The 23,599-nt window shown below is 35.0% G+C and overlaps 1 protein-coding gene, 1 non-coding gene and 1 pseudogene across 3 annotated transcripts in view; 1 reads left to right on the top strand and 2 right to left on the bottom strand.

Moving 5' to 3' along the window:
• Positions 1-23,599, bottom strand: part of Slc35a3 (solute carrier family 35 member A3) — a 38,849-nt gene that overhangs the window by 3,496 nt on the left and 11,754 nt on the right. Inside the window, exons 2-5 of one of the 2 annotated variants that reach the window (XM_026379423.2) lie at positions 16,523-16,727; positions 11,751-11,905; positions 11,550-11,672; positions 5,741-5,912 (exon numbers count right to left, since the gene is read on the bottom strand). In XM_026379423.2, coding sequence (XP_026235208.1) covers positions 5,741-5,912; positions 11,550-11,672; positions 11,751-11,905; positions 16,523-16,709 — 637 coding nt within the window. In that variant the 5' untranslated portion in view covers positions 16,710-16,727. Of the gene's footprint in view, positions 1-5,740; positions 5,913-11,549; positions 11,673-11,750; positions 11,906-16,518; positions 16,728-23,599 lie in introns of those variants that run through there. The other variant, XM_077791142.1, reaches the window with a different exon arrangement.
• Positions 3,870-4,797, bottom strand: LOC113175189 (small ribosomal subunit protein uS5 pseudogene; annotated as a pseudogene).
• Positions 6,157-6,228, top strand: Trnaa-ggc (transfer RNA alanine (anticodon GGC)). The gene has a single exon. It is a non-coding gene; the product is annotated as a tRNA-Ala (tRNA).

Here is a 23,599-nt window from a genome sequence, read left to right as displayed (position 1 = left end):
TTGGTTTATATAAACTTAACAAAGTAACACACCAGTTAGTACTATATCATGACTACAGACAAAGTCAAAGACGGGGAATATTAAAAAGAACAGAGATTATCAAATGAGTGCTAAAATAATATAATTGCAGAAATTATATGATTATATGGCTGCCCCATTCAAATATTTACAAAATCTCCTGATTTCAGTATATGTCATATCTTGTATCTTCCTTTTGCTATGTCTAAATTTTGATATCGTTACATTAATACATTCATATATAAAAGCTTACACATGTAACAGCTTTTTTCATATTTAGAAGTTTTGAAAGTATAATAATTAATAATCAAAAAATGAGGGGTAAGAAATATTAGAATCTATATGTATTGCTGAAATCTCAATTTTGGGGAAAGTCAGCTCAGTGAAAATAGAAATTATACCTTATTCATTACCGAGTTCCTCATCTTAACAATAGAGCCTATCATATGACTACTGTATTTAAGCAATTTCCAGGATCACTGGTAGGCTATGGATGTCTATAGGAACCACCTCTATGGACAATCTTTGGAATATATGCAGTCAAAGGGGGTAGCAGGGATATGTTTTTTTTTTTTTTTTGGTAAAGCTAGAACTAGGCAGCTTTCCATAACAAAAGGAATTAAAGAGGATATGAAAAACTCTTTAAAATTTCATTTAATGCCAGCTTTCTCCTTAATTTTGAACATGAAATTAATGCTAGCATATAATTCCAAAAATTCCTGAAAGTAGCAAAATTTTAAAAATTTAATTTATAAAAGTAATACTTTATGGGACTGGGGATGTGGCTCAAGCTGTAGTGCGCTCGCCTGGCATGCGTGCGGCCTGGGTTCATCCTCAGCACCACATACAAACAAAGATGTTGTGTCTGCCGAAAACTGAAAAATAAATATTAAAAAAGTAATACTTTATAATTAACTAAAAACATATATAGTATATACTATAGTTTGGAGCTAAAATGTCCCCCAAAGGCCCAAGTGTTAAAGGCTTGGTCCCCAGCTTGTGGCAATACTGGGAAGTGAAAGAACTTTCAAGAGGTGGGTCCTAGAGAGGATGGGCGAGGTAGTGTATGCCTGTAATCCCAATGGCTTGGGAGACTGAGGCAGGAGGATCAGAAGTTCAAAGCCAGCCTCAGTAACTTAGCAAGGCCCTAAGAAACTCAAAATACCCTGTCTCTAAATAAAATATAATAAAGGGCTGATGATGTGGTTTGGCGGTTAAGTGCTGCTGGGTTCAATTCCTGGTATTAAAATAAAATAGAGATGAGACCTACCAGGAGGTCTTAGGTCATTGGGAAGCTGATCTCTTCCTGTATCTTTGCTTCCTGGCCACCATAAGGTCAACAGCTTCCTCTGCTATGAACTCTTACCATGATGCATTGCCTCACCACAAGCCAGAAACAATGGGGACAAATGAGCATGGATTGAAACCTCCAAAACTATGAGCCAAAATAAACCGTCTGTCTTTTATAAATTGGTTTATCTCAGGTGTCTGTTACAGTGATGGAAAACTGACTAACACAGTAGACAAGGATACATACATGTTTCGTATGTCCACATGTACAGACCTACTATATTCTAACAGTTGCATAATGTCACACTATCTGGTATCAAATATGTATATAATGGTATGTTAGGAATTGTTCTAATAGCGTTAAGCATGTCAACTCACTACCTATGAGGTAGATACTTATATGCAACCATTTTACAAATGAAGCAACCTCCCCAAACTCATACTGCTAGTAAGTGATGAACTCAATATCTGAATCTAGGAAGTGTGGCTCTGGAGTCTAATTTTTTTCCCCCTGTTTTTAGAGTCTATGAGCCTTCCCACTATGCTATTTAATCAAATCATAATTTACTTAACCAGTCTCTGTTTTCTATTTTTTATCAATGTAAATAATGCTTAAATGAATAACCTTGGACATCTTTTTTTTTTAAATTATAGGATAGATTTTGTTAACATGAAATTCTTGTATCAAAGCATACATTTATTTAAAAATTTGGTAAGCATTTCCAAATTGAGGTCCAACAAAGTTGTTTTCTACTCTCTGGCTAATAATGGATCATATCAATTTGCTAACCTTTGACAAATCAATATTTGAAAAATGCTACTATATTATTTTAATTTTTGTTCTTATAATGTTTAGTTATAGCTATAACTTTGAGGTATCTTTCAAAGAGGATCTTTTCAGGGCTGGGATGTAGTTCAGTGGCAAAGCTTCTGCCCCACATTTGCAAAGCCCTGGATTTGACCCCCAGTTCCAAAAAAAAAAAAAAAGAGAAAAGAATCCATTTTTAGTCGCTCACCATTTTTTTTTCCATAAGCATTGTGCTATCTGATCAAACAAATACAAGATCTACGAAGCACCATATAAACATAAATAAATTCTAACTTATTTCCCATTTTTATCTTACAATTTAAAAAAAATTTAGGCGACTCACACAAACCTTTAATATCTTGTTTTTTCTTGTCTATTTGCATATTTATATAAATAGATGACTTTAGTGCTTATTACATGGATATGCAAGACACTTTCCCCTAAATACTTCACATGTATTATCTCATTTAATATTCATAGCAGTATGTGAGTGGGTACTGTAATTAGGTACACTTTTCTTTCTTGTTTTTTTCTTTTTTACAGTACTGGGGACTGAACCCAGGGTTTCCTGCCTGCTAGTCTTTTTTATCTTGAGACAGTCTAAGTTGTCCAGGCTGGCTTCACACTTGAGATCCTTCTGCTTCAGCCTCCCAAGTAGCTGAAATTAAAGGCATGCACCACCACAGCCAGCAATTAGTTACTATATTTTATAGATGAAAGTGAATCACATATATGTTAAAATAACTTCTGAAATGTCACAGAGACAGTAAGTGATAAAATCAGGATTTGAGTAGCATGACTTTAAAACTAAGTGTTCTTAAGCACTCTGCTACAGATATACTTTTTTTGAAATGGTAAATTAAACTGATTACTGCTTTTAAGTCTGTGAAACTATATTCTAAACAAACTGAACAAAAAGAAGCTAATTAAATTTTACTTTAAAAATATTTACCCTGAAAGGGAAAAAATGATACATTTCTACACATTTTGCAGAGAAACATAAATAAATCCTATTTGATAACATGAAGATTCAGTTTTTTGTTACCACATTATTGGAAGACAGATGAAAGGATGACTAATCAAATTTGGGAAGTTTGACTTACAATATGGGCCATTAGGAGTATAAACAATTTGCTGTGTAGGAAACAGAAGAGGCCTATATGACTGCTGATCAAGAGAGAAATGGATATCTATTAAATTGATGTGGATTGGAGAAAAAAACAGTGATTTCAAAAATAAGCCCCAAATTCTCAGGGACAAAAACTTAAAATAGAATGTGTTCACTTGCAAAGCACTGCTTCTCAGATGGCAGTTTTCTAAGTAGCACTATCCAAAATGAATATAAGCCAATAATACTAATTTTTGGAATCCTTGTATGAGGATTTAATCATAATAATACTATAAATAGTTTAAATATTTGCTCAAAGGCAATCCATAGGGCCTTTTTCTTTTAAGCTACTTACCTTCCGTTAGAAAAATACTATATTATTTAAGAGCTAAAACATAACACTTTGAAATAAAAAAGCATGTTAATATTTAGGAAACCAAAAGTTCATCATTTCTAACTCCTTCCACTTAAGTATCTTTTTTTAATATTTATTTTTTAGTTGTAGCTAGACACAATACCTTTATTTTATTTATTTATTTTTATGTGATGCTGAGGATTGAACCCAGGGCCTCGCATGTGCTAGGTGAGCACTCTACCACTGAGCCACAATATCAACCCCACTTAAGTATCTTTTTTTTTTTTTTTACTAATGGATTTCATTCACTTTATTATTTTTGTAAAAACCCTATGTTGTAGCCACAGTGGAGCCTGGGTCCTCTGTACAGAGACTCTGGTATGGGTTTTCACAAGAAGGTCAGTGAATTCCTGATAAGGAGACTTGGTGAACACAGTTTCTTTCCAGAGATCAGGGGTCAAATAGCTGTATGTCTTGGAGATGGCATCAAAGGTGGCCTTGGCAAAACTGCCCAAGGTGGCAGTGCAGCCCCTGGCAGAAGTGTAGCAATCATCAATACCAGCCATCATCAGTAGCTTCTTGGGTACAGGAGCTGAGACGATGCCAGTACCTCTGGGGGCAGGGATGAGCCGTACCAGCACAGAACCACAACGTCCTGTCACCTTGCAAGGGACAGTGTTAGGCTTGCCAATCTTGTTCCCCCAATAGCCTCTCCGCACAGGAACGATGGAGAGCTTGGCCAGGATGATGGCCCCTCGGATAGCAGTTGCTACCTCCTTGGAGCATTTTACTCCCAGTCAAACGTGACCGTTGTAGTCCCCAATAGCTACAAATGCCTTGAATCTGGTCCGCTGGCCAGCACGAGTCTGTTTCTGTACAGGCATGATCTTCAAAACCTCATCCTTGAGTGATGTCCCCAAGAAAAAGTCAATGATTTCAGACTCCTTGATGGGCAAAGAGAAGAGATAGATCTCCTCCAGGGACTTGATCTTCATGTCCTTGACCAGGCGGCCCAGTTTGGTGACCGAGATCCTTGTCTTCGGCCTTGCCTCCAGGAGCCCGGCGGCAGCGGCCCTGGCCCAGTCCACGGCCTCGACCGCGGCCTCGGAGACCGCTGCTGAAGCCTCCGCAGAAGCCGCCCGGGCCACCCATTCCGGGGGGTGCCCCGGGACCTCCGGGACCTCCGGGACCTCCCGCTGCACCGGCGTCATCCACCATTTGGTGTTTTTCCAGAGAAAAAGGCACTTAAGTATCTTAATCCACCTTTTCAGGAGTAAAATAATTATTTGCAACACCCGAAATGAAAGAAGTGAAAACTAAGGGTAAAGTTACTAATGCTACAAATGATAAGAACAGGAATAGATTATATGTTATGCTACAAACCTACAATTCCATATTCTTGAATAAAAGGCATTCATTTAAATACTTTTTTTTTTTCCACGTTGCTTAGAACCTCTGCTAATTTGCTAAGGCTAGCCTTAAACTTGCAATCCTGTCTCATCCTCTTGAGTAGGTGCCAACCACACCCAGCTTTAAAATACATTTCTTTAATTTTTAAGATTTTTAAAAAATATTCATTTTTTGTAGTTGTACACAATACCTTTATTTATTTATTTATATGTGGTGCTGAGGATTGAACCCAGAGTCTTGCAAGTGTGAGGCGAGTGCTCTACCACTGAGCCATAACCCCAGCCCCTAAAATACATTTTTTCTAAAAGGAAAAACATTGCCAGATACTTGCATAAATAGCATATTTTATGCAAGACTTATTTAAAAAGATGTACAGAAATTTGCAAATATAACAATATAATAACTTTTTTTTTTTTTGTACCAGGGATTGAACTCAGGGGTACTGGACCACTGAGCCACATCCCCAGCCCTATTTTGTATTTTATCTAGAGACAGGGTCTCACTGAGTTGTTTAGGGCCTCATAGTTGCTGAACCTGGCTTTGAACTCATGATTCTCCTGTCTCAGCCTCCCAAGCCACTGGGATTACAGGTGTGTACCATTACACCCAACAAGATAATCACTTTTTAAAATACTAAAGGGGATGGAAGTATGGCTTAGTAATAGAGTATTTGCTAACATTCACAAGGCCTTGGGCTCAATCTCCAGCACTGCAAAGGGAAAAAAAAAATTAGAAAAGACTTAAAACTTACCAAGCTGAATGTTTCTTATCCACACTGATTGCTTTGTTTCTTTTAAGATTTTCTCAAAATAAACTCCAGCAAAGCCACTTGAAAAACATGCTGTTAGAACTGCCATGAGGCCTACAAATTGAGAGCCAGCTGAAAGTTCCTTAGAATCAATCTCTTGAGAATCTGAGGGCCACTGAATAAAAACAAAATTGAAGTTTAATTCTTATAGTACTTTAATACTTTATAAAGTACATATTAAGAGCCCACTCTTAGAATCATTTGATTTCCCCCCACATTAACAATATATCACTATTTCAAGTTAATAATTTCAAAATAATACCCTAATGGAAAATAAGTATTTATATTTCATCTTTTACAGAGACCAACCTATTACTTTAAGATAATCTGTTAAAGTTTAATTTTTTTTTATGCTTGGTAGTAGTGTAGCTCAGTGGTAGAGCACTTGCCTGGCATGCACAAGGCCCTGGGTTCAATCCCCAGTATCATTTATTAAAAAAAAAAAATTAACCTGGGCACAGTGGTGCATACTTGTAATATCAGATACTCAGTTGAGGCAGGAGGATTGAAAGTTCAAGGCCAACCAAGGCAACTTAGCAAGACCCAGCCTCAAATAAAAGGTAAACAAGATTGGGATATATCTCAGTAGTAGAGCACTGGGCTCAATCCCTAGTATTCTACCCCTCCAAAAATCTTTAATTTTTTATAGACTACCTTGAAATATAGGTAGGTGAAAGTATAAGATTCCTACATGCCCTCTGTTGCCTCAGCAAAAGCATAGATAAATGGAAAGAGATGTACTAAATCAAGTTTAATAACAGGAAGCTGTTGGGAGGGGAACCCCAAACACAGTCAGGGGAATATGGGCCATCAGAAAATGAAGGAAAACTTGGGTTTACTAGAAAGGAAATGTGTTTCAACTCAGGAACTCCAATGTCATAAATCAGGTATGGTACTCTATGGCTTGGATGTTTCTGACCCCAACCTAACCATTTGACACCTTGTAACTATTGTTAAATTTTGTCTTACATCTATTTCTTCACTCCTCTGATTCTTCTATAACTTAACTTTTTTGCGGGGATGGGGATAATTTGTTCTTTTTAGATATACATGACAGTAGAGTGTATTTTGACATATTATACATATACAGAGAATAATTTATTCTAATTAGGATCCCATTTTTGTGGTTTTACATGATGTGGAGTTTCAGTGATCACGTATTCATGTATGAACATTGGAAAGTTATGTCCAATTCATTACTACTGTCTATTTCCACCCACCTACCTTCCCTTCATTCCCCTTTGTCTAATCCAATGTACTTCTATTCTTCCTGCCTTATTGTGTGTTAGCATTCACATATCAGACAGAACATTCAGTCTTTAGTTTCATTTACTGGCAAATCCATAATTTCATTCTTCTTTATGGCTAATATTCCATTGTGTATGTCTACCACATTATCTTTATCCATTCATCTGTTTAAGGGCTTCTATGCTGGTTCCATAACTTAGCTATTGTGATTTGAGCTGCTCTATAAACATTGATGTGGCTGCATCACTATAGTATGCTGATTTTAAGTACTTTGGATATATACTGAGGAGTGGGATAATTAGATCAAATGGTGGTTCCATTCCAAGTTTTTTGAGTAATCTCCATACTGCTTTCCAGAGTGGTTGCACCAATTTGTAGTTCCACCAGCAATGTACAAGTGTACTTTTTCCCCTACATCTTCATCAACATTTATTGTTACTTGTATTCTTGCTAATTGCCATTTTGACTGGAGTAAGATGGAATCTCAGCGTAGTTTTAATTTGCATTTCTCAAATTGCTAGAGATGCTGAACATTTTTTCATATATTTGTTGACCGATGGTTATTTTTTCTGTGAAGAATCTGTTGAGTTCCTTTGTCCACTTACTGATTGGGTTTTTTTTTGTTGTTGTTTTTGGTGTTAAGTTTTTTGAGTTCTTTGTGTATCCTGGAGATTAATCTGAGGTGCAGGTGGGAAAGATTTTCTCCCATTCTGTAGGCTGTTTTCACATTCTCATTTCCTTTGCTGTGAAGCAGTTTTTTAGTGTGATATCTTCCCATTTATTGATTCTTGATCTCGCTTCTTGCACTTTCAGAGTCTTGTTGAGGAAGTTGGTTCTTAAGCCAAAATGATGGAGACAACATTGTCTTCCAGTAGGTACGGGGTTTCTGGTCTAATGTCTACATCCTAGATCCACTTTTGAGTTTTGTGCAGGGTGAGAAATAGGGGTTAAATTTCATTCTACCATATATAAATTTTCAGTTTCCCCAGCACCGTTTATTTTCTTGGCTACTAGAGACTTCTCAATATGTTATATAACTTGTAATTACAAAACTGTTCATCATCTTGCCTTCACTGCAGCACTGACAATATCGATTACTAATCCCTTTCCTCTTGAAACTGCCTGCTTTTTTTCTTGGTCCTCTCTTCCCAATCTTTATATCTACATTACTCAATAGACTTCCTGTGAGAATGGAAATGTTCTTATATCTTTTCTGTATAATAGGGTAACTGTATACACATGTGGCTGTTAAGTACTTGGTATATGGGAGTATGATGGAGGAACTGAAATTCTAATTTTATTTTGTTATAAGTATTAAATTTAAATAGCCATGTGGGGCTTATCAATACCATACTGACAGAACAGCTATACAGCACAGCTTATACTCACCTTCCCTAGCTGGAGAATTGATTCACAGAAGCACTGACATCGCTTCTGACCTCAGGTTCAAGATTTCAGTTGCTTGTTATCTCCTTAAAGCCAATGTGACTAAAATTCAATTTACTTTCTTTCTCCAAAACAAACACATTTTGAAGACTTTATTTCTATTAAAAATGTCACCATTCAAACCTGTCTTTTACTCTCTTTGAACTCCATTTCCTCTGATATTTATTAGTCTCAAATTCATACAGATTCTTATCTCACAACAAATTTTTTCTTTTTTTTAAAACTGAAATTAACCCAGGGGTGCTTTATCACTATGCTACAGTCCCAGCCTATTTTATTTTTTATTTTGAGACAAAGTTTCATTAAGTTGCTTGGGGCCTCACTAAGTTGCTGAGGCTAGCCTTGAACTTGCAATCCTCCTGTTTTAGCTTCCAGAGTCACTGGGATTACAGGTGTGTACCACCACACTTGGCTCCTCGTAATACCTCTTCCATCTCTGCTATAGGACATTCCAATTCCATTCCTTCAAACTTTCTCTCCACCAATGTGTCCTGCAGACTACAGGATTTCCCTTTCAAATCCCCAGTGAAGCCTTAACAGCCTAAAATGGTCAAATCTAAGCTCCTAGCCTGATACTAAAAACCACATATAATTTGGTACCAATCTGCAATTTGTAATCTCATCTTCTGTAACCCTTCGTTCCAAGCAAGTAAGTTTATTGCCATTACTTAACCTATCTTGCACTTATCCACAGCTATCTATCTGTACTTTAAAAAAAAAAAAAAATCCTTTTTTCTGTAATGACTTTTCTGGTGCTTCAGACCTATTGAAACTGGTTCTTGCCACTACTGGTTTGGTGATTCTGAGTAAGTTAGTTAACAACCCCTGGGAGCTTCAACTCTTCTTCCTCAATTTGGAAAGAATATTTATCTTAAGCAGATATTACATAACATAGAGGAAGCATCAAGTAAGGTGCCTGGCATGTAAATATTCAATATATGTATTTCATTATAACAATTATCTTTCAAAATCTAATTTAAACCCAACTTTATCTCTGAAGTTTTCCCAGAAGTAGTATGTACTTACAGTGTATAAAATCATTTGAAAACTTATCATGTAAAAAAAAAATGTCAATTTTTTCCTGATCTTAAACTATATTTAAATCTTGCTAACTAGGCTCTGGAAATGGAAGGAAAGTGAAACACAACTCCTGTTTTCTAGGAACTTAAGTTGTAATGGTAAAGACACATGTACACAAGTGTATATGAAGTACTAGGAAAAAGATATGTACAAAGTACTATGCAGCAGACAAAAAAGAGACAAAACTCAGTTTAGTATGTTAGGAAGGTATTCTGGTAGATGTTATTACCTCAACTGAGTCTTTTTAAATGAACAGAAGGTGCTGAGGATATAGCTCAGTAGTACAGTGCCTGTCTAATATGTGTTCAATCCCCAGCAAAAAACAAACGTGTAGGTGTTAGCCAGGCAAAGAAAGGAGGGAAATCATTGGCTGCACAATAGAGAATGGATAAATGCACAGATACACAAAAAAGCACAGCAGTTGTAGAAGTCAAGTCTGAAATGGGGAGCAGCAGAAATGAACTTAGACTGGAAGGTGTTATAGGGAAGGTCTATTTTGTCATGCTAACCATTCTGGACATTAACCTGTAAGTCAGTGTTCCTGAAACTTCTGTTATTTGCCTATCATCATAGTTTCTGCCACATCCATCTTCCACTTGAATCATTAATTACTTGATATTTTAAACACTTTTAAAAACAATAACTACTTAGCTTATATTAAGCAAAATCTATAAAAATATGGGTTTGATACAGTTTTTACAATACCCATTTAAAATAAGTTATTAGAGATCTTTATTCAAGATAAACATATTACACTCTGGGGAAAGTGATCCTCTGGGTGGCAGGAAATTGATACAATTTGACTTGTTTTTAAGCAGATCATAGTGGTGACTAAGTAAAGGCTGGATTTAGAGAGATGGGTTAGACTGAAGTTAAAAAAGAAAGAAACAACAACAACAAAAGCAGTAGGTAAAGTCCATGTGAGAAAGTATGAAACTAGGCAAGTGATAAAAGGAAACAAGGATGTAATCAAGTATAATTAGAAAGCAGAATTAATAAGGTCTTAGTGATTGGATGTACAGGCAGAAGAAAGAATTTAGGACAGTTCGTAGCTTGAGTAATGATTGGAAAAAATATAAAAACAGGGTTGGTGAGGAAACAGGTAAAGTTTAATTTTAGATATGCGGAGTTTATGTGGTCTATTGAGGAACCAAGTGAAGATACTCAATTGATCTTTCAGTATACAAATCTGAAACTATAGATGTTATATAACCAGAGCTGATGACACAAACTGAGGAGACATGAGCATATCAGTGTTAAAACACACACACACACATACACACACACACACACACACACACATACACACACACACAAAAATCTGCAGAATAGATGAAACCTCTACAAATAAGGATATAACCCAGGAGAAAAAAACAAGCCTATAAACACCCCATTATCTAAAGTGAGTATCAAGAAGAGAATACCATGAAAGAAACGAATAAGGAATCATTACAAAGAGATGAGAATCAGAAAAGAAAATATCAGTGAAGCCGAGAGACATTAAGGAGGTAGCTAATAATCTCAAATACTCTAATATCCAGTAAAAATCAGGTCTGTTTTTATATAGTGTCTTATTTCCCTAACCAAATTATTCATTTCTTCTTTTTCCTTTTTTTGTAGGGCTGGGGACTGAACCCAGAGCCTCGTATGTGCTAGGCAAGTACTCTGCCACTGACTTATATTGCCAGTCCTTTTTATTGTATTTTGAGACGTGGTCTCACTAAGTTGCCCAAGTTGACCTTGAACTTGGAGTCTCCTGAGGAGATTATTCATTTCTTTAAGTAGGTAATTTTATTTTTATTTATTTATTTTTTGAATCACTGATGATCTCAATGTAGCATTTTGCATGAACGAAGCCCTCAAAAAATAAGTCAGCATTTATTTACCTCAACAAATAAAAGAACCATGCTCTCCAAGCAAATTAAATAAGGTTTCAAGACTGGTAAAAATGAAAGTTATACTTATCTTGAATAGTTACCTGTACAAAAGCAACTCCTGTCATCAAAATTACTAGGGAGAGCCATTGGTATACACCCAATTTTTTACTGAGCATAGACACAGAAAATAATGCTGTTGTAAGAATTTTCAACTGATATGTGACCTGAAAAAGAAAATAGCAATATTATTAATGCTTGTTTGTTTCTTACTTAAAAGGACAATTCAAATTAATTTCAAGTACCTGATAAGTAGCTGCATCTAGATTTGATAGTGCCACATATAGTAAATTATTCTGAAGAGTATATATTCCTGATGGAATAGCAAGTTTAAGTGTTTCCATAGGTTTATTAAGAATTTCATCATGCAGTACTCGATTCAGTGCTCTTAGACTACATTCTAGAATAAATAAGTGAAATGGGAAAAATCAATATTTAGGTAACTCTAAGTAAGTTGTACATTCATTCTCTCAAGACTTTAAATTTCCTCATTTGTAAAAAACAAAACTCAGCTACATGTTAGGATGTTTTCAGGTCTAAAATATACTTTTATGATGCTAATTTTTCAAATGTTAATTATTAACAGGTAGCATATTAAGAAGAGCATTATTCTTACATTCTTTCTGATATGTAACCAATTTGCTCGTATATTCACACACACACATACACAAACATTTATGATAACTAAAGGCTCAAAGTATTAACATGTTAACCAACTATCCTTGCTTTACTATATAACATTATAAAAATTTGTATTTTGTGCATTTCATTTATCATCAGCCATTTGTGCAATTAATAATTATGAAAACTTCAATCATGAAAAGGGGTAGGTTTGGATGGAAAACCTAAATAAAAGTAGCTCAATTTGACTTACATAGCATGAGTCCAAATCTAATGTTTCTACAGCAGCTCAGTGAACCAGGCTTCTCAATATATAAATATATTGGCTTTTTACTTTCACAGTTTTCATTTTCAGTTGTCTCTGCATAATATCCAACAGGTTCACCAAATCCAGTGTTTCTATAGCAGCTCAGTGAACCAGGCTTCTCAATATATAAATATATTGGCTTTTTACTTTCACAGTTTTCACTTTCAGTTGTCTTTGCATGATATCCAACAGGTTCACCAAATGACTAATGAACCTCTGGTTTTTGTTTCATGCAACAAGAAGGAAGAGACAACAAAAGCCTTGTAGGTATCTTACTCTCATTTCTGGAATATGTTATATTACCTACCCCTAGCTATAAGGAAGCTGGGAAATCAAGTATTTTCCTTTATTTTATACACATTAAAGACAAAAAGAAAACAGAGAAAGGAATTGGAAACAGACTTTGAGCTAACCAACCTACAGTATTAATCACACACACACAGACACACACACCCATGCACACACACAGTCCAAAGAACTTTGACATATGAATCTCTCCAGAAAGGAGAAATTCTAAGGAACTCTAATCTTTATTTTAATGATTTTCTCTCTAATATAAAATAGGAAAACTTTAATATGAAAATTTTTTGAAATGAAAGAATTTTAAAGATTGCTGTTACCTGCCCTTTTCTCAACCCAAATAGTAAAATTAACAAAAATTAAAAGTAACTGAACTATTTTTTCCTTTATCAGAAAAAATCTAAAATGTCAACTTACGTTCTGAATGTAAAAATTTAAAGAATTGATGCTATCATATACTTTTCTCACAAGTACTTTAGGGGAGGCTGTCCTCCACATTCCTGGTATTGTTACTTTTTATTTTTGTCAACCTGAGGGCAATAACATTATGTCTCTTGGTTTTAATTTTTCTGATTGCTAGTGAGGTTAAGCAGGTTTTTGTTTGTTTGTTTTTTCAGCACTAGGGACCAAACTCAGAGCCTTGTTCATGCTGTGCGGACACTCTGCCACTCAGCCCTGGACATCTTTTATGTATTTACTGGCCAGTCAGGTTTCCTCTTTTGTGAATTGCCTATTTATATCCTTTGACCCCTTTTTTACTGAGCTGTTGTCTTTTCTTACTGAATTGTTGGAGTTCTTTGTAATTCTGATTATTAATTTTTGGTGGTTACATGTAATAAAAATATATTTTCTCAAACTATGATTAGCCTCCTCACTTGGTTTGACATACAGGATTTTTCATTTTAATGTATCTACCCCCAAATTATCTATTTTTTCCCTTTATGGCTTATTTTTGTTTGGTATCTTGTTTTAAATCATTCATAGACCATGATCATAAAGTTTTGTTTTTAAGGACTGGGGTTGTGGCTCAGTGGCAGAGCGCTTGCCTAGCATGTGTGAGGTACTGGGTTTGATTCTTAGCACCACGTATCAATAAATAAAAAGTCCATTGACAACTAAAAAATATTTAAAAAATAGTTTTGTTTTAAAATGTCAATATTTTGTCCACTTGGAATTTATTTTTGTGCACAGTGTGCTTATTCATGCTTTAGTTCACTGAAATTTGGCTTTATCATCTCTCCACAATGTAACCATTTATGCTAAAGATCTCTTTGGCTCTACAATGTTAAATGTAGTGTATACTTGTATTCACCTAGACCTTAGCAGCAAAAACACTAATTTCTCAGCCTTTCTATTATGTTTTTATGTCTTGCTGGTGGCTCCTTTACAGTCCTTCTCTTACTGATTCTGCCTTCTGAATTAGACCTCTAAATATTGGGAATGCTAACAAAGTTCAGACTTTGGCCCTTCTTTCTTCTAGTACATATAATAGCTTATCTTATCCAATCCTTGACTTAAAAAAAAATTTCCTTTTTACCACAATTGACTTTTATTAAAACAATCTATAAGCTGACAAATCCCTGAGCTTCATATTCATATACTCCTCTACTATTTGACATACCAATGTGAATGCTTTATATGTGTCTCAAACTTAATATGGCCAAAGAGAAGCCTCTATCTTTTAGATATCAATCTTTAGCACCCAGGAATTTAATCTAAAAACCTAAAATCATTATCCAAACTGGACTCCTCCCTTTTCCTGGCTTTCACTCTATTATCAAGTCATGTAAAATATAGTTCAAAAGAAGATATACAAATGGCTGAGAAGCACTTGTAAATATACACTCAAAAGAAATAAAAGAAGGGACTCAACCAGACATTTGTACATCTACTGCAGCATTTCTCATTTTCATTCCAGCATTATTTACTATAACCAAAAGGTGGAAACAACCCAAGTGTCTATCAACATATGAATAAGTAAATAAAACATGGTATATTTATACAATGAAATATTTTTCAACCATAAAAAGAAATAAAGTTCTTATTTAGAGCAGTAGAGCACTTGCCTCATACATGTGAGGCACTGGGTTCAATCCTCAGTACCACATAAAAATAAATAAAGGTATTTGTCCATCTACAACTAACTAACTAACTAACTAAATAAATAAATAAATAAAATTCTGATACATGTTACAACACGGATAAATCTTGAAAACATTATAAATGTTATGATTCAACTTATATGAAATATTTGGACTAGGTATTTCATACAGACAGAAAGTAAATTAGAGAGCTGGGATGTAACTCAGTGGTAGAGTGCTTGCCTAGCATAATTGGGGCTCTGGGTTCTATCCCCAGAATCAAGAAAAAGAGAGAGTAGGGCTGGAGATGTGGCTCAAGCGGTAGTGTGCTTGCCTGGCATGCATGTGGTCCAGGTTCAATCCTCAGCACCACATACAAACAAAAATGTTGTGTCTGCCGAAAACTAAAAAAAAAAAAAAAAAAAAAAAAAAAAAAAATTAAAATTCTCTCTCTTTAAAAAAAAAAAGAAAGAAAGAAAAAGAGAGAGTAAATTAGAGATTACTGGGGAATGGCGATAAAGGCCAAATGGGGAATTATTACCCAAGAGTTCCAGAGTTTCTGTTTCAGATGATGAAAAAGCTTTGAAAATTGGCCATGTTTGTACAACACTGTAAATGCAGTTAATGCCAATGATTTATGCATTAAAAAATCATTACAATGGCAAATTCTAAGTTACATACATTTATTACAGTTGATAACAAAATACTTCAAAAACCATCAAATGGTACACTTAAAATTGATGAATACATGCACCAAGCCCTGGGTTCAATCCTCAATGCTGTACACACATAAAAAAAGGTGACTTGGGGCTGGAGTGTAGCTCAGTGATACAGAATAAGCTTAGCATGCTTGAGACCCCAGGTTCAATCTCCAGCTCCAAAAAGAACAAAACAAAACATGCCTGTAATCCCACTGAGGCACAAGTTCAAAGCCAACCTGAGAAATTTAGCAATACCCTGTCACAAAATAAAAATAAAAATAAGAAGTGTTGGGAATGTAGCTCAGTGTTAGACCACCCCTGGATTCAATCCCTAGTACTGCAAACAACAACAAAACAAAACAAACAAAAAACGGGTGAATTAAATGGTTCATGAATTATATCTCAATGAAACTGTTTTTAAAAACTGAATCAAGGGCTGGGGTTGTGGCTCAGGGTAGAATGCTTGCCTACCACACATGAGGCACTGGGTTCAATCTCTGGCACCACACAAAAATAAAATAAATAAAATAAAGATATTGTGTCCATTTACACCTTAAAATATACTTAAAAAAAAAAAACTGTATCAAGGGCTGAGGATGTAGCTCTGTGGTAAAGTGTTTGCCTAGCATGCACGAGATCCTGGGTTCAATTCCTAACACCACAAATAAATAAAGGGAAAACTGTACCAAGTTAGTCATGCCCAACTAATCAATACAGCAAATAAAATAAAAAATCTTTAGTAAAAAGTTCTAATAGTCACAGAATTATAGAATTTACTTTTTCAAAATTATTATACCATAATTGTAAGAAAAGATGATTCATATTTATAGTGTTAATCAGAAGACATGAATCATGATATAGATTAGGATAAAATGCCTTTATTCCCAACTAAATACTAGGACAATCAGACAATGCAAAAGTTCAGATAGGTAGTTACCTATATGTTTACATCTATACGTAAATTAAATTAATTGCACTAAGTAAAAACAAAAAACCTAGATACCTACTACTGTCTTTGTAGACTAATAAAAGGCAGGCCATTATCTTCAAAAGTTCAGCAACAACCACTGCTGTAGAAGATAGATAACGAGGTCCTTCCTCTTTTAAAGTCCTAGAATAACGCATGGTTAGAACCAAACTGGTAGTCTGAAAGACCAAAATTCCCAGGGAAAGGTATTTTAGGTTGGCAGACATTGTTTTATCTTCATTTGCCTGAAAAACAAAATAGACAGGGCAAGTAAATAAAATTACAAAATACAGAAACAAATATCCAACATGAGACTTCTGATTCCAGACAAGATGAAGTAAGCAACTATTCTTCCTTCTTAACCTAAGGACAAAAAGGAACTACTACCAGAAGGCTCTGAAAGGTGAAGAAAATAAATTGGCTGAAGACATAAGATTTCAAGGAATAACCCAGGAACAGATTCCTTGGAGATTTTTTGCCATCTATATTTTCTACTCTGGGTGCCACAATAACTCACAACCTGGAATTACTAACAGGAATAGAACAATAACAACAAAGTAGTAACAAGAAAAACCCAGTTCCTCTAACCAAAAGATTAACACAGCTGATTTAATACAGTCCTACAGCAACACAACAAAACCCATTCAACTGGCACAGAGCTATGTTGACCATCACCACTCAGATCAATGGGAGCAGAGGTAGTACCCTTCCCTATCCACCAAAGAATCTGCAACCATAGACACTATGGAGTAGAGCCCTATTAACCATTTCTACCATAAACAAGTTGAATATAAGCAAAGAGGCAGTGCCCAGTGTCCTACTACTAATACAGATTTAAGTAGGAACCAGAGTCTCATAATATTCAAAATGCCAAGATGCAATTCAAAATGAGTATACTCATTCCAAAAACAAGGAAAAACCTCAACTTGAATGAGGAAAGATAATCAATAGACAATAATGCAGAGGTGGCCTAGACGTTGAAATTATCAGAAAAGAATTTCAAAGAAGGCTGGGCACAGTGATGCCCATCTGTAATCCCACCTACTCAGACAGCTGAGGGAGGAGGATCCTGAGTTCAAAGCCAGCCTCAGCAATGGTGAGGCACTAAGCAACTCAGAGAGACCCTCTAAATAAAATACAAAATAGGACTGGGGATGTGGCTCAATGGTTGAGTGCCCCCGAGTTCAACCCCCAATACCAAAAAAAAATAAAATAAAAAAAAAATAAAAAAGTTACCCTGTGTAAAATAAGAAAGAAGGACTAGATGTAGCTTGGTGGTAGAGCACTGGGTTAGCATGCATGAGGCCCTGGATTCAATCACCAGTACCCCCCCCCCCCAAAAAAATTCAAAGACGCTATCATAAAAATTCAGCAAGAAGCAATTATGAACAATCTTGAAATAATTTTAGAATCATGAAGATGATGAAAAATAATGCAGAAATCTGAAAATATATGTCCTCACAAATACTTGTACATGAATGTTGATAGAAGCTTATAATAACCAGAAATTAAATAAGTGTCCACCAGCTGATGAATTATTAAACTTACTGTGCCTATTATAGTTCTACAAAGATAAACTACTCAGCAATAAGAAAGGAGAAAATACAACACACTAATATAAAAAAATAAAAATTAAATATCAAAAGTATCAAAAATATCAAACATATACTAAAAAAAAAAACCAAACGAAACTGTATATACTACACAACTTCATTTTTATAAAATTTCAGAAAACAAAAGGTAAAACTTGTATGAAGGGATACATACAAACATGTGGTTACCTGCAGCCAAGGGCTGGAGTTGATGGTTGGCTGCAAAGGGGGAGAGCAAGAAATTTTTGTTGGTGATGGAAATTTTCTGTATAGTAGTTATATACTGTATCAATTTATCAGAAATCGGGGTATAGCTCATAGGCACACATTGGGCACTGGGTTTGATCTGCAGCACCACATAAAAACAAATAAGGGCTGGAGCTACAGCTCAGTGGCAAAGCGTTTGCTTACCATGCATGAGGCATTAGTTCAATCCTCACCACCACATTAAAAAAAAAACAACAACAATATAAAGGGATTCTGTCCATCTACAACTACAAAAAAAAATTTTAAATAAATACAATAAAGGTATTGTGTCCATTTACAACTAAAAATCTTTTTAAAAATTTATCAGAACTCACTGAATTATACATTTAAGTGGGTACATTTGACTGTATAAATTGAAACTCAATAAAGGTGATTTTAATAATTAAAGATTGAACCAGGTATGGAGACCTATAAATTCCAGCTATATTAGGAGGCTGATGTATGATGATCTTAAAGTTCAAAGTCAGTCTGGCCAACTTAGCGAAACCCTGTCTCAAAATTAAAATAATAGGGCTGGAGATAAAGCTCAATGGTATACTGCTCCTGGGTTTCATTCCCCATACTGTCAAAAAATGATAAAGAGTAAAAAACTAAAGATTGAAGACGTTAAATAATAGCATTCCTCACTATGTTTTCCTCTAAACTTTGGTTCTGTTTCTGATTGCATGGATTAATGACAAGCATATTGTATTATTCTGTTCTTCACCTCAGCTAACTATCTTTTCCATGATTCCATCTTCCACATCAAATTCTTTGAATACAATCTTTGTTTATAGTATATCTCTTTATAGTTCTCAGAATCAAGCCACATTAACGGCTCTAGATATATGATCATTTTTCCCCTAACTACTAGTCATTGCAATAGCATATAATTGATACTCAAACAGATTTAACAATTATCATTTAGTTTCTATATTATTTTAGGCTACTTATGATTACAGAGAAAACTATTCTTAATTTTTTTGTATTAGTGCATTATAGTTATATATAATATTGGGTTTAATTCTGACAATTATACATGCTTAGAATATAATTTGCTCCAATTTAGTCCCTAGTACGTCACTTTTCCCTTCCCTCTCCCTCCCTCTGTTCCCTTTCCTCTACTGTACTGGTCTTTGTTCTATTTACTTATAGTTTTTAAAAATTAATTCATTATACATATACATAAAGGTAAAATTTACCAGGTGCAGTAGTGCATGACTATAATCCCAGGGACTTGGGAGGTTGAGGCAGGAGAATCACAAGTTCAAGGCTGGCCTCAGCCCTTAGGGAGGCCCAAAGCAACTTAGTGAGACCCTCTTTCAAAATAAAAAATAAGCTGGGTGTGGTGGCACACGCCTGTAATCCTAGCGGTTTGGGAGGCTGAGATAGGAGGATTGCAGGTTCAAAGGCAGCCTCAGCAACAGCAAGGTACTAAGCAACTCAGTGAGACCCTGTCTCTAAATAAAATACAAATAGGGCTGGGGATGTGGCTCAGGGGTCGATCGAGTGCCCTGAGTTCAATCCCTAGCACCAAAATAAATAAATAAATAAACAAATAAATAAATAGTGCTGGGAATATGAATCAGTGGTTAAACACCCTTGGATTCAATCTCTAAAACCAAAACAAAGATAAAGTTCACTATGGAATATTATATATGTACAAAGGACAATTTGGTCAGTTTCATTCCACCATCTTTCCTTCTCCTGTCCCTTCTCCCTTGCTCACCATCCCCTTCCTCTATACCACTTAATTATCTCTGTTCTACTGAGAAACCTATTATCAAAGGAATAAAGTCTAGCTACTAAATTTGACAGCTCCTACATATGCCTCAATCACAATGTCACACCCATGAATATAAGGATAAATTTTTAATGGTGAAATATATATGTTCACCATTAAATATACATACATAATTATTGGAAAAAATATATTAAGCATTGATTTTAATTTCAGAGACAAAAATTATAAAATATACCTTTTTGTTACACAAAAGACAAAGTTCAGAGGAAAGAATACATAGACTTATTCATCAAACATTTATCTCACTTTTGTAAACATGCAATAGCAAAGGATCTAATATGAAATAAAATTATAGCAGTTTATAGGTGGAAGATGCTTTAGAAATCATTTAATATAATCTCATCATTTTAAAAAGGAAGAAAATGGTAAATAGTGAAGTTAGAAGACTTGTTCAAGTGATTAGAAATATCAGCTTATATAGTTAAATATTAGCTTCCCTGGTTCACACTACATTCAACTGTAAAATTCTAGGGACATCCTGGTTCCTTTATCTCTGAATGGAAAGAGAGTAAGTTGCCAGCAACCTATATTTGGCAAAGGCATCTAATTCTCCTGGAAACAATGATTTCAAATCTGTTCAAGGAAGTCTTTTATTTAGTCTATGCTACCAAGATAATATTATGTACTGGTTTTAACAGCAATTCCCTAACTCCTATGCAAATAAAATTTTGAGAGGTTAGTTTCTAAGCTAGAGTATAACTTCTAAATTTTGTTTTTCATTTCCAAACATACACATTATCAATATAAATATTCATAATCATAATACAGTATCTCTTATGATGTACTTGTTTTGTTTTGTTTTGGTACCAGGAATTGAACCCAAGAGTGCTTAACACTGAGCCACATCCCGATCCCTTTTTATTTTTTGAGAAAGGGTCGCACTAAGTTGCTTAGGACCTTGCTGAATTGAAGAGGCTGGCTTTGAACCTGTGATCCTTCCTCCTCAGCCTCCTGAGTAGCTGGGATTACAGTGTGCTGCCATGCTCAGGTTATAATGCATTTTTTTTTAACAAGTTGAAAGTAGAACATATGCAAATAAGTGATCATTTGTATCAGAATCCCTATAAAAATTACAATTTAACTTACCATTCTACGAAAGGGAAGAATAAACTCAAAATGAAAATAATCAAAATAGTCATATTTATAGGATTATACAAATAACATAGTTTGGTTTGGGAATACAATATATGTAAAACTAAGCAAATACATAACAAACCACTAATATAAACTGGCCAAAACAAACATTTCTATGATTTATAAAATGAATATTATTTCTTAATTTGAATATCTAAACTACATACACTTCAAAAACTGAAAATTTTAAACAATTTCACATTTAGGTTTGAATTCTAGTCCTTTTTACATTTTTTTTTCCCTTACCCCAGATGTTCTTTTATCCTTCCAGATGTTCTTAATCCTATTGCTTCGAGAGAATTTGTTTGTTTGGGGATATTTAGATTTGTTTGCTTGTTGGATATTATTTGTTTCATTAAAATTTCCTACAAGAAACTTACCAATAATCAAGAAAAAAACAGTACTAGATTCTTTCATATACATAGCTTCATGTGATTTACTATCAAAAATCTTGTTTTGTTAGGTACAGTGGCACACACACCTGTGATTCTAGCTACTTGGGAGGCTGAGGCAGGAGGATTACAAATTCAAGACCAACTTAGGCAATTTGGCAAGACCATGTCTCAAAATTAAAAAATAAAAAGGGCTGAAGGTATAAGGTGCAGCTCAATGGTACAATGCTCCTGGATTTAATCCTCAGCAGTACCAAAAGCGGGGAAGGGAACCAACCATTTTATGTTTTTAAGATTTGCTGTTAAAAAACAGTTAAAGTGTCCCTGGATTCAAGCCCTGGTACCAACAAAACAAAACAAATAAGCAAACAAAGCAAAAAAAACAAGACAAAACAAAACAAAACACCCACCAGTCAACAGGACGGGATGCAGTTCAGTGGGATAGCACTTTTCTAGAATGCATGAGGCCTTTGGTTAGATCCTCAGGTTTTTTTGTTTGTTTGAATTAACTACTATATAATTTCAACTTAGGGAACTGCAAGTTCTGGGCAGGATCTACCACTACTACACCCTTAACTCCAAATTAGACTGATCTGATATATAATTGATATAGCAATTATACTGCCAGTACCTTCCCCCTGCCCACCATACTGAGGACTGAACCCAGAACCTTCTTCCACTGAGCTATATTCCCAGTTTTTAAATTTTTTTTTTTTAATTTTTGAGGCAGGGTCTAGCTAAGTTGCCCTGGCTGGCCTCAAAGTTGAGATCCTCCTGCCTCTGCCTCCGGAGTCACTGGGATTACAGGCATGTACTGCATCGCCGCACTTGGTTTACACTGCTAGTAGTCCCCAAAGTCCTTCCAGTACTTCTGAAGTCCATTCCTTACTCACAAGAATATTTCTAGGTTTGCTTAATCTAATAAATCTTAGTCTAATAAATATTTTTCTTTTTCTTTTTCGTGGTGCTGAGGATGGAACCCAGGGCCTCACACAAACTAAGAAAGGGCTCAAACCACTAAGCTATACTTCCGGTCCTTCCTAATGGATCCTGCACTTGCTTACTAATTGCTACTTTTCATTTGAAGTTGGATAAATTTGCTATTCATAAAGCTGAGCCTTGTAATTTTAAAATTCACACATGGGGAGGAAATGTATAAAATTTCATTCACTAAGCTCCATTCATTTGGATTTGTTGAGTTTGATAATGGCTTCACTAGAAAGTTCTTTTGCATTTTGTACAAAAAAAATTAGTAAGCTTATTTTCAAGGTCAGAGACACTCTCACTAATTATTAAACAGTCTTAATTGAAAAGTGTGTGTGTGGGGGGGGGGCTTCTGGAACATAACCAAGTGGCAGAACACTTGCCTAGCATGTGTGAAAACCTGGGTTTCATCCCCAACAATGAAAAAATAGAAGGGGGGGGCAAGGAGGAGAAGAAAGGTTTTTCAAACATATTAGAAGGAATTAAAGTAGCTCCTAAAGAGCCTTGCTTTATAAAGTTCAGTCACCCAATTCTGAGTTGCTTTAAATATTACACACACACACACACACATTTCAGGACTGGGTGTAGCTCTGTAGTAGAATGCTTGCCTAACATACATTAAGGCCTGAGTTTCAATCCCTAGCACCACAAATATACAAATGGAAACATATTATATTACATTATATATATATATATATATATATACACATATATATATATATATATATATTATTAATGTACACTATTTCTACCACCTTCCCCCTTAATTAATCAGGATTACTGAGAAATTAGTTGTATATACAATTAATAGCATTACAGATATTAAGTTCTGAAATATTCAAAACATATAAATTAATAATTTCTATTTTTTTTCGGGGGGCAATACTGGAAATTGAACATAGGGCTTCACACATGCCAAATGCCAAACACTCTACCACTAAGGTACAACCTCAGCCTTTTTTACG

This window comes from Urocitellus parryii, chromosome 11, assembly GCF_045843805.1.
Source record: "Urocitellus parryii isolate mUroPar1 chromosome 11, mUroPar1.hap1, whole genome shotgun sequence".
NCBI classification, from domain to species: Eukaryota; Metazoa; Chordata; class Mammalia; order Rodentia; family Sciuridae; genus Urocitellus; species Urocitellus parryii.
This window is presented reverse-complemented; position numbering and strand designations above follow the sequence as displayed.